Source organism: Mesoplodon bidens, assembly GCF_964165515.1.
Source record: "Mesoplodon bidens genome assembly, chromosome: 2".
NCBI classification, from domain to species: Eukaryota; Metazoa; Chordata; class Mammalia; order Artiodactyla; family Ziphiidae; genus Mesoplodon; species Mesoplodon bidens.
In genome coordinates this window covers 175235697-175248049 of record NC_138177.1, presented here as the reverse complement: position 1 = coordinate 175248049, position 12353 = coordinate 175235697, and the positions used below count along the sequence as shown (strand labels likewise).

Here is a 12353-nt window from a genome sequence, read left to right as displayed (position 1 = left end):
AGACATGGCCAAATGTCCCCTTCAGGGTAAACTCCCCACTGGTTGAGAACCGTGGTCCTAGTCTCAAGCCGGTTGACAAGCTGTCAGGGCTCACCTCATGGATTCATTCACTCAGCATGCATAAGGGATCATCTATTATGTCCCAAGCTCATTCTAGGCACTGGGGGTTCAGCAATGGACAGGCCAGGCAGCTAGCCAAATCCCTGCCCTGACAGGGGACCCAGGATGGACAGGGCACCACGGCACGGGCACGGGGTGGGACTCAGTCTCCCAGCCCAAGTCCAGGTCGGAGGGAGGATGCTTCAGCTGGGACCCGAGAGCAACTACATCTTTGTCACCCCACTCTTAGATCCATGCCTGCCATCAAGCAGATACTCCCTAAGCATTTGTCGAACGAATAAATGAGTGGGTGAACTGAGGGTGAGGGTGGAAACTGGAAGGCAGTGGGCTGAGGAGTACGTGGGAGGTGAGGACAGGACGAGACTCTTGTCTGAGCGGAGAGCAGGAAATAGGGCAGGAGGTGCGGCCCAGGGGTTAAGGCTCCACCTCTCACCACTTAGCTGAGTGGTCACCGGCAGGTCCCGCCTCTCCTGTACCCATCTCCTCATCTGTCAGTGGAGTCAGTGATCCCTGCCTTAGGGAGTAGCTGGGAAGATTTCATGAGCTCATACGTGGTACGGCGGGAGGCGGCAGCCTGTGACACAGAACACACGTTGGTGCCCGTTAGGTGGAGACAGCTGGGGGCATAGGGAAGCTTTGTAAGTTGAGAAAGACATAGGTGTGTTGATAAGCAAAGGGGAAGGAAGACATCCGTTGTGGGAGGACTGTGGTGACGCTGGCCTGTCTCTCTGATTCAGCCCAGGAGGGGGAAACACAGCAAGACACTGTGGCAGCACCTCCGGTGGAAAGCAACACCAAAGGCGCAGTGTGTGTCCGCCTGATGTGAGTACCCGGCCGGACCCCTGCTTCTGGCTACGTTGTCAGAGTCTGCGAAAAGGAGTTGAGTCTGGGCTCTTCTTGCTGCTATTTGAGTTTTTCTTTCTTTTTTTTTTTTTTTTTTTTTTTTTTGCGCTACGCGGGCCCCTCACTGCTGTGGCCTCTCCCGTTGCGGAGCACAGGCTCCGGACGTGCAGGCTCAGCGGCCATGGCTCACAGGCCCAGCCGCTCCGCGGCACGTGGGATCCTCCCGGACCGGGGCACGAACCCGCGTCCCCTGCACCGGCAGGCGGACTCTCAACCACTGCGCCACCAGGGGAGCCCGCTATTTGAGTTTTTTGATCCCTTTAGTTTAGTTTCTCGATCATGTTCAAATTCCAACTCAACACTCTCCAGGTGTGTGGCCCTGGGCAGGTCACGTCCCCTCCTGTGCCTCGGCTTCCCTGCTTGTGAGATGAGGTACATGAATGCCAGCTACTGCTATGATTGGCTACTTTTCCCAAGTACCTGCTCGAGGCAAGTGCATTCCTGGGTATTCTAAGTGAGTTTCAAACAGTGGAGACCACTTGGTGGAGTGGGTCGTGCAGATGGTTAAAAGTTCAGAGGTTGGACTAGACGACCTGGAAGCTCCCTCCCAACCCAAAGGTCCGTACCTGGAGCCGCACAGAGCTGACAGTTTCCAGAGAAACCAAATCCATGAATATGGGAAAGACCCTGGAAGCCACTGACCAGCAGTGTACAAACCAGTAGGCAGCAATGTGACGCAGAGAAAGGATTCAGAAGGTTTCTTGAAAAAGACAAACCGCCAGCCTGAGCCCTGCACCACATACCAGTTGCCAAAGTCTAATGTCACAGGGGCTGTACCCCAAGAAGGCAAAGATACTCAGATACTCAGCCTCCATGTTCTGAAAAGTTCCTAACTGACTCCTCCTGGTAGAAAGAACTCTCTCTAAAGACAGCAGTAGCCATGACCTGGAGAAGAATCAGCATCACGTTACTCTTCTCTGGTCCACTTCCTTAGCTGTGGACACCCCTGAGGCCGAGTTTCATCCTCCAGTTGGAAGACTTACAGCCAAGGAGTAGAGAGAGAGACAGATAGACAGACACACACACACACACACACACACACACACACAGAGCACGCGTCTCTCAGGGCTGGGGTGTCTCACCCCTGCTCATAACCCCCCTCAAGGCACCTCTCCCGCTGTCACGCTGGGCCCCTTCCCATGGGACACTGCTTCCCTGTCAGCCACCCTGATGGTCATGGTGCCACAGACGTCCTGCCCTCTGGGGCATGGGGCCAAAGAGCTGCCCTTGTCCCACCCTCCCTGTGTCCCCCTTGATTTTCTGGGCCCCAGGGCCCACACTTCTGCAAAGGGTCCCATGAGCACCACTGACTCACGTGGCACCACGTCTCTCCATCAGGAATTAAAAGAAGCTGGTGAGAGAACGGAAGCCGTACTGTCCTCTTCTCTCTCCTCTTCCTCATCCTCAAAGAATCCCTGAACCCACAAAAAAATAGTCTTCCTTCCTCTTTGCACCAAAGATCAAAAAAGGCCACAAGAGCATTGGTTCATGCTGACAGATGCTTGAGCAGCAAGAGGTTTCATCTTCATATTAGTTGTATCTCAGCCTCAGAGCCAACCCAGCCGGGATCCTTTGTTCTGTCTCCATGTATTCCTTTGTAATGAAGGTGGATCAAAATGGACTTTTGTTTTGAGAATTTTTAAAGAGTGTGCTTATCGCCCTTGCTGGGACTGGCATCACATGGACCATCATTGATTGCGTATCACTTTGCCTTTGCACTTGGCCCCTTCCAGGCACTCAAGACACCAGGGAGATGGAGTCGAACTGACTTGGTCTGTTTCTGTGAATTTCAGAGAGGATTTATTGACTGCTCAGAAGGAAATCCTGTCTCAGGAGGAGATCATCATGAGGTTAAGGAAGAACCTCACTGAAGCCTACAGCCGAATGTCAGATTTGAGAGGTTTGTACAGTTGCCCATGTCACTTGATTTCCTGACCCACTTCAAGAAAGGAAAGAAAAGTGTCTGAAGGGTGGGAAAGCTGGGCATTCCAAATCCCACTCAACCTGATTTCCTGGGCTGCCACAGTACTTTTAGCTCAGGGTCAGCAAGAGCTGTATCCTGGGTATTGAACTGATTCCATTTGGTATGGGGCTACAGGGAACATTCTCAGATGGCTCTGGACCTCTGTGTGGAAACGCAACTTTTTCGGAGAGAAGCTCTGATGACCACAGAGGATTTGTCTCTGGGGGCAAAGGCTTGGGGGTCAATCGTGGGCACCCCTGGGCAGGCCAGTGGGCACAAGTCCTAGCACCCAACAGCTTAGGGACCTCAAGTAAGGTGTTCCCCGGGCCTCTCCTTCCTCCGACGCAAAAACACCTGCAGCACGTCCGCCTCCGGGGGCTGATTTGGACGTCAGAGACCACTAGAGTAGGGGCAAACTAGCTCCGAGGTCTGCTCTCTTCTGGACGGACACAAGTCTGACTGAATATTCCTACGTGAACCTTCTTCTCCCCAGACTTTTATTGTTGCCTCTCTTCTTCTTGCTTCTTAGAGCTGTCTTCTTTTCCCATCCCTAGCTTCCATCCAGCCAAAGGGCAGGAGTCGGGGAGTGTAACTAGGTTTGGGGAGGTGGAGGGAGGGTGAGGAACACTCCTCTCGTCCCCATCTCAAACCCTGTGCACCCCAGAGCTTCAGTGGTGTTTGCTCCCTGTGTCTGGACCAGCTGATGCCCCCAAGGCTTTTAGGGCAGGATTTCTCAAAGAGTGATTTTTCCATACTAAGTCATGAGAACACATGGGAGAGAGGCTGCAGTGTCCAGTTCTAGAATGGGGAGGCGCTGGACCTGGCTCTGGATCTGCTGTTTATTAGTTGGGTGACTTGAGGCAAGTCCCTTGACCTCTGTGCACCTCAGTTTCTGCACCTGTGACATGGGGGTGTTACTAGGAACCGCCTTGTAGTGTTGCTTTGAAGACTCAAGGCAGTGTTGGTGTCCCTTTTCTGGCCCTGCGGCATGTGGGACCTTAGTTCCGCGACCAGGGATCAGACCCTCGCCCCCTGCGCTGGAAGCGCAGAGTCTTAACGGCTGGACCACCAGGGAAGTCCCAGTGTAGGTGTCTTACTTTGGGTTTTCCCACAAGCAGACCCCCCAAGACCAGAATTCCACTGCAGATGGTTTATTTGAGAGATGATCTCAGGGAAAACAGCAGTGGAAGTGAAGTAAGACAGGAGGGGGAGGAAAGCAGATAATGGCTGTGCTGGTCAGTCAGCGGGCACAGTGGGGAACCAAGGTTACTACTGCAGTGCGGTAGCAGGGGTGCCACCTGGGATGGGAGGGAGCTGGGCTGTGTACCCCAGCCTGTCTCCACCGGTCCGTGCTTGGAGGCTGTTGCCTCTGGCAGGCTCATGAGCAGAGCAGTCTCCAGAGGCCTTAGAACACCGTAGGCAAACATGCAGAGCAGGCAGCCGAAGGTGCCCTAGAATGCCACAGGCTCACAGGTCCTGCCTGACAGCTGGGGCCGGGCAGGCGCCTCACGGGCTGCATCATGGCGCCAGCACTCACTGAAAGGTAATGCCGGTGGGCTATTTTGCTGTTTTGAGTGGGGGGAAGACGCACGCAGACCTCCCGGCTCTTACTGAAGCCCCCAGAGCATCCCTGGAGGGTGGACCGCCTCGTGGTTCTTAGAGGCCTGGCAGAGCTGCTGTGGCCCTCGCAGAGACCCGGGGCGGGAGACCCCCTCACCAGCTTCCACGTCACTCCCAGGGGAGCTTAACGAGACGCAGAAGATGGAACTGGAGCGGAACGTGGCGCTGGTCCAGCAACAAAGCAGCGAGCTGAGTGTGCTCAAGGAAGAGATGGCACAGATGACCAGCCTGCTAGAGAAGAAGAACAAGGAGCTAGAGGCCCTCAAGCAGGCACTCAGGTGGGTAGGAAGGTCTGCACAGCGGGTGTGCAGAGCCCAGGCACACCCAAGCGCCCAGGGAGCCTGGCACAGAGAGGCAGGGCCGGGGGAGGGGGATGCTCAGTCAATGCTGGTTGAAGAGTTGAATGAATGAGTAGATGAATGAATGACGTACATTTCATTGCTTTACAACCTCATCATTGAAAACAAAGCTTTGCTCAGTTCTGTGCATCTAGACATTCCTGCCCAATATTCCAGATGAGTTTCAGCTTAAATGCCACTTCCTCCAGGAAGCCCTCCATCATTTGCCCTCACCAAACATAGCCAAGGGCTCCTGCTCTGCCTGGGGTCCATCAGCTCCTTCATGCCACTTGAGCAAACCCTTCTCACACAGCCAGGCTGCTCCCACCTGCTGATTGTCTGCCTTCCCCATGAGAACCCCCGTGTAGACTCTATTGACTCCCCAGCATTCACACGGTGCCTGGCATATAAAGGAACATAGTAAATATTGACTGTACAAAGGTATAGACTGGAGGTGTCAGAGGTCAGCTTAAACTAAATATATTGTTGTTGTCCCACGGATTTGTCTCAAAAATACATGTGAATTTGCATTTTCATCTATAGTGTATCCATATTTTGACATAAGATTAATGTTTTTCCCAAGAAAGTTTGCGTAGAATTGATATCTCATGTATACCCTGCAGCTTCATGTGCTCCGTGGTTCATGGCCAAGGCAGATTCACATAGTGGTTAAAAGAATAGGCTCCAGACCCAGGCTGTATGGTTCGAGGCCAGGTGCCTTCACCTACAAGTTCCACGACTGCAGGCAAATTGCTGTACGTCTCTCTCCTTGTCTGTAAAACGGGGCAAGCAGAGTCCCCTCCTCATGGGACTTCTATGAGAAATAGAAGGGTTGACACATAATAAGTGTTAGAAACAGCAGACACACAGTAAATACCCCCCATGAATGTCACAGCAGGTGTCCTGCAGACCCAATTCAGGAAGCAGGGATGGGTAGGGGCCTGCCTCTCTGGTCACTATAGCCTTAAGTCCCCCGGAGCTCATTTCTCTAGAAATCTTCGGGCAGTAGACTTGAAGGCTCAAAGGTTTTGGTTCCACGTAAAAATGGAGTCCCTTTTCCAATTCGGCTCGTGGGTACAAAGGTAATTCATGGTTCCCGGAATTCATGCTGCCAACCACTCTGCTGCCCAGTGTCTCATCTTCTCTTCCCTAGGGCCTCCCAAGAGAAACACAGACTCCAGCTGCACAAGGAGAAGGAACAGAAGCCCAGGAACACAACCCAGATGTGTGACATCTCGGTGCAGATAGAACTAATCCACACCGATATTTTCTTGAGAAGCCAGGAGGTGAGTGCCTGCCGTGTCCCTGGGCAGCTAGAAAGACAAGTTAAGAAAGAGCCCAGTGGTGCCTTTCTTTGTGCTTTTTTTTTTTTTTTTTTTTTTTAAACAGGGTGATGTGTGGTTCCAGTTTGAATGAGAAGGCACAGATGGGGAAGGGCGGTCCAGGCAGGGTAATGGCCACTGCAAAGGCCCTGAGGCAGAAATATGTTGCAGGAGGAATATATGTGGGAAGGAGGGCAGTTTGGGGTCTAGGAGAACTTTTATTTTATTGTTTATTTTATTTATTTATTTTTTTGGCTGTGTTGGGTCGTCGCCGCTGCGTGCGGGCTTTCTCTAGTTGCAGCAAATGGGGGCTACTCTTCGTTGTGGTGCACAGGCTTCTCATTGCTGCGGCTTCTCTTGTTGCGGAGCACGGGCTCTAGGCGCACGGGTTTCAGTAGTTGTGGCACGCAGGCTCAGTAGTTGTGGCTCGCAGGCTCTAGAGCGCAGGCCCAGTAGTTGTGGCACACGGGCTTAGTTGCTCTGCGGCATGTGGGATCTTTCCAGACCAGGGATCAAACCTGTGTCCCCTGCAATGGCAGGCGGATTCTTAACCACCGTGCCACCAGGGAAGCCCCTTTCTTTGCTTTTGTAAACACCTTCATTTTAAGTTCCAAAAATATTACTTGCTTATGTGAAATGTATGTTATCAACAGCTTGGCATGTGTGCCATCAGACCTTTTCCTCACAGAAACCACCACATGCTCATACAGTCAGGATTGTGCAGTGGTGGAAGGTCAGGCTTGCATTCGATTCCAATCTTGACTCCTCCACGCAGAAACCCTGTGACCTCAAGGATTCACCTCAGTACCAATTCCCTCATCTGGGAAGTGGGAGTAGTACCAGTCACCGCACCCCCCACCATGGGGTTGTTGAGAAATGAACTTATACACACAAACACGTGCAAACTGACATATACATATATTTATTTAATAGGTTTTTTTCCAAACATGTATCAAGCCGCATATATTCTGCAACTATTTTTTTCTCACCTAAGACTATTTAATGGGCATATTGTCAAGTAAGCATGTAAAGATCTACCTCATTCTTTTAAACGGCAGCAATTGAATTCCATCATGTCCCTTTCATCCAACCAGTCCCATATTGATGGACATTTGTTTCTACTTCCACACGTTGCTGTAGTTAATATCCTTGTAAGTATGTAGAACAAATTCCTAGATGTGATTCCGAGATGTCCAGAGGACAGCCTAAATTGTGCTTGGTATGGCCAAACTGCCTTCCCAAAGAGCCACGCCATTTACGCTCCGTGGCTGACTCTTGGCAACCTCTGCCCAGAGGCCCTTGCGTGCCTGGAAGTCCCAGCTGCGCAGCACACAGGGATCATGTCTTTGAGCGAGAACAGCCTTCACCATGCGGTCCTCAATGGTGGCGCTCACATCTGTCCCCGTGGCAGGGACTGTGATGCTCCCCATTGTCCGTGGGCGGCTGACTATGGGTATGGCGCTTCCTGGAGGCCCCAGGTTTCCTGGAGTCCAGGGATCTCCTTTCACCCTTGGCTTTATGAAACTAGAGAGCAGAGCGTTTCAGTAATGGGCTTTGGACTTTCACTTGGAGACAGGGCCAAATGTGTCAGCTTGCCTTCCTGCTTTCTCAAAGATGCCTCTCCCCTGCCAAACAGCCGTGAGCCAGGGCCGCCCGCAGCGTGAAGGAAAGGGCTCGGCAGCCCAGCCCTCCGGCCCTGGCAACGATCACCATCCAGAGAACTTTAGCAGAGGTGTCTCCTCGTTACTAGGGCCACCTGGCGATGGGGCTGCAGGGGGTTTCGCAGCTGTGAGCTCCATGCGGGAAGCAGGTCTCACTCCTGTCGGAATCCAAGCTCTTCGTGCGGGACCCGGCCCATGTTCATTCACGTGTTCAACAACTATTGAGCACCTGCTGTATGCCAGGCCCTGTGCTGGGCTCAGGGGAGGATGCTCAGGGTCCCTGCCCACACCAGACCCCCTGCGACGCTGCACGTGTTTGCTGGAAAGGACTGTTGACCAGACGCCTGTGATTTTTAATTTCTATGATGAGGTGGGGTTAGTTGAGGAGAATGGGGGAGGGAGGCTGCAAGATAAAAGTAAAAAAGGATTTTTTCTTTCTCAGAATGGCTTTCCACACTCAGGCTACTTCCTGCTTTCTAAACCAGAGTGGGTCAGAGGGCTTAAGCATTGTATGAGAAAGAATCTCCATCTTCTCTAAATAAACAAATTCCCAGAAGAGCCATGAGTAAGGGTCACATCAGGCTCAGGCGAGCTCTGCAGGCAGAGGAAGGGCTGTCACCGAGCCCGGCTGCTGCAGTTGCCCCACCCCCAAGGCCAGTCACCCCCACCCATCTCCTCCTCTCCAGCCTCCAGCACACACACACACACACACACACACACACACACACACACACACACACACACACACACACACACACACACACACACACACACACACACACACACACACACACACACACACACACACACACACACACACACACACACACACACACACACACACACACACGACATTCCTGGTGTTTACTCCCAAGGCAAACATACACCCTCAAAGAGAGGGAGGCCAGTGTAGAAAGAGCCTGCCAAGTAAGCTGGCTGTAGCCAGGTTCGGGCTCCATTGAGGTCCTACTAAGTGCAGCCGGGGGTAGAGTGCCCCCTTCTCTCAGGGACTGAACCCTGGTCCCAGCAGGAACACTGGGGCAGACCCCTTCCGGCTCCGTATTTATTGAGCCTCTACTATGCCCGGGGCATAAGGCTGGGCCCTGGGAACAACACAGTCGACAACGGAGACAAACTCTGCTCTCACAGAGCACACATTCTGGAAAAGGAGAGACACAGGCAAGAAACAAGTCAACGTCGAACAAAATGTCCAGCGGGAGTGAACGCTCCGAGGAAAGATACAGCAGGATTCCGGGCAGAGTAGCGTGTGGGAGGGGGCCTCCCGGGAGGAGACCAGGAGCAGAGCCTGAATGAACTGAAGGAATGAGTGGTGGGGACATGGGGTGAGAAGTGGCCCCAGGAGGACGTCAGACGGCCCTGCCGGGCTCCCCGAGGGAGGCCCTGAGCCTTGTCCCCATCGTGGCCAGCATGGGGCCTGGCACATGTCACACAGGCCTTCAATAAGCATTTGATGAATCAAGGAAGGAAGAGCAAATAACTGTCCCTTTCCCTCTTCTCTGCTTTGTTTTCCTGGTAGCATTGATCACTTTCTGGAATTTTAACATGTCTTTCTGCTTGTTTGGTGTGTCTGCCCCATAGAAATGAGCCCCCAGCAGCAGAGCTTTCTGCCTGGTTCCCCGACCTCTCCCTAGTGCTTAAAACAGTGTCTGGTGAGCACTGTCTCTCTGAACCAAAATTGTTAGAAGATTGTGATAAAACAAATTGTCAGTTTCTTCCCTTTCTCGCCATTTTGACTGGGACCTTCCCTAGCCACACTATTTACATCTGAAAACCACTCCCAACACCCCATCCCATTTCCAGTTTTTTTCTTTAATATCTATCACTGTCCACCATATATTTTCCATGATTATCTTATTTATTCTCTGTCTGCTCACACTAGGATGCACAATCTATGACAACAGGGATTTTGCCAGTTTTAGTCACTGCTAAGTCCCCAGAGCCTAGAACAAGGCATGGCACATAGACGTGCTCAATAAACCTTTGTCGTATGAAGGAATGAGTGAATGAATGAATCACTTACCCTAGGGGAGCACTGTTTAACTGGGAGTCTATGACAGGGCTTCAGGGGGTCTCTGAAGCTCCAGAAGTTGTCTGCAAATTTTTGTATGTGCATTTTTCTGGAGGAAGAAACCTGCATTCTTCCTATTCTCAAAGGGGAGAATATGTGCATGACCCTTAAGAGATGAAGAAGACCTTTCCTTGCCTGTGCCCTTCGTAAACCCAACTCTAGCGACATGGCTAGTGACTACCATATGGGATGGTGCAGATATAGAATATTTCCATTGTTGCAGAAAGTTCTGTTGGACCACACTGTTCCAGAGGGTCCAGAAGTCTCAGAGGAGTGTTTTCGTTTCTCCAGACCAGCCAGAAGTCCGCCCATCAAATTCCCTCCAGCAGATATTAAACCACCACACTTATGACCAGCTAAGAAGAAAATATCACATGTTCTTACCTAAAAAATGCCCCCCCATGGGGCTTCCCTGGTGGCGCAGTGATTGAGAGTCCGCCTGCCGATGCAGGGGACACGGGTTCGTGCCCCGGTCCGGGAAGATCCCACGTGCCGCGGAGCGGCTGGGCCCGTGAGCCATGGCCGCTGAGCCTGCGCGTCCGGAGCCTGTGCTCCGCAACGGGAGAGGCCACAACAGTGAGAGGCCCGCGTACCGCAAAAAAAAAAAAAAAAAAGAAAATGCCCCTCCAGGGACTTCCCTGCGGTTCAGTGGTTAAGACTGTGCGCTTCCGCTGCAGGGGGCGTGGTTTCGATCCCTGGTCAGGGAACTAAGATCCCGCATGCCGCATGGTGCGGGCAAAAAAAAAAGCCCGTCCAGGAGCGAATTTGATGTGATTGTTGAGAGATGAGACCAGGATGACGACAAGTGGAAACCCCAGCTTAGAAGAAGATTAGAAGAAAACAAGAAAGAAACCATGGGGAGGGAACATAGGGGGGATCTCCTATTTATAGTGATGCTAAGTAGGTAGGAAAGTTGGAAATCTTCCTAGATGTGACTTTGTATTCGAAATGAAATTTTTAAATTCCTTCTCTGCTGAAGCCCCGTAATGATATTTTCCAAGGTACTAAGTAAGTGACAGGGTTTCTGCTAATCCATGATTTGTTCATGTTTCTTCAAATACAAGAGAGGGAGATTGTGATCACTGATAAAGCTGCTGTCCTCACCATTCTGGCCACAGGAGCAGTCCTTCGGTGATCTAGGGGCCAAGTGCAAAGGGTCCCGACATGAGGAAGTCATTCAGTGTCAGAAAAAGGCCTTATCTGAGCTTCGTGCGCGAATTAAAGAACTTGAGAAGGCCTGCTTGTCAAGTAAGTTTCCTCCTGCCTAGTCACCCCCTCTGTGCTGAGAACCGTGGGCCCCAGACTTGAGGGTTCACTTTAGGGACTAACCAATTTGCCGGGACCACCATCTTCTATCCCCATCATTTCATAACTAAAAAAACATAGTTATAAAAAAAAGATGGGCAGGAAAAAAAAATAGATGGGTAGGCATGAGCTCAGAGTCAAGAGCAGGCCTTGATATTAAATAAACAGGATTTCATGAGAAACTCAGAACCTTGTCCTTCTTTTTCTTATTTCACTGTGGCCCAGTGGAAACTTTTTCATAGACGGATGCTGTGCAAGGACCAACCTTGGGGAACTTCCCAGGACAAATACCCTGTTTAGAGGGAATAGGGCTTTCAAGAAGCCAAGCTTGCTGCTGGGTGGAGCCCTGGGCTAGGACACAGAAGCCTGGGTTCAAGTCCATCCTCACACCTGTGGCCGAAGGTTCCCCCTCAGTGCCCCAGCCCTGGGAGGCTGCAGCCTCATACGAGCTGTGTGGCCTTGGACAAGTCACTTCACCTCTCTGGGCCTCGATGCCTCACCTGCCAAGGGAGGATGGTGAGCTCATTAGTACTGGCCTGTGCTAAGTGTCCAGTAAATAGCAGCTGTGACTTTTACATGCAGTACCTTCTTCCTGAGCCTTTCTTTTGAGTGTAAATTATGTCTTTTATAGATCACAAGGACCACAAGGATAGATCATTTCTAGACTTAAAGACCCTTGGGATGGAAAAAAATGTTCGGAAAATATTGGATGCAAAACCTGACTTGCCAACTTTTTCAAGAGTAGAGATCCGAACGGTAACCAAAGAAACTTTGTCTCTGCACTGACTGACACATGGGGAGGGTGGGCATGAGGACAGACACTAGCTGTGTGCCCTGGCACCACTGTATACATCATTGGTTCGAGGCCAGGTCCTCCCTGATGGGCTAACACTTGTGTGGACTGGTCAGTGCCTGGCCGTACCAGCGATCCAATGTTTGAATAGAAAGGCGGCTTCCCATCATGTACAGCATGATATAGCATTGCACTGATGCTGGCCAGGTCAATCTCTGGGCCCTCCTTTTCACATTACA

General features: G+C 51.6%; 1 protein-coding gene across 1 annotated transcript in view; it reads left to right on the top strand.

The window, feature by feature from the left end:
- FHAD1 (forkhead associated phosphopeptide binding domain 1) overlaps positions 1 to 12353 on the top strand; it is a 133082-nt gene that overhangs the window by 108505 nt on the left and 12224 nt on the right. Inside the window, 6 exon segments of the mRNA XM_081255905.1 lie at positions 858 to 942; positions 2766 to 2923; positions 4725 to 4884; positions 6098 to 6230; positions 11135 to 11264; positions 11953 to 12077. Coding sequence (XP_081112031.1) covers positions 858 to 942; positions 2766 to 2923; positions 4725 to 4884; positions 6098 to 6230; positions 11135 to 11264; positions 11953 to 12077 — 791 coding nt within the window.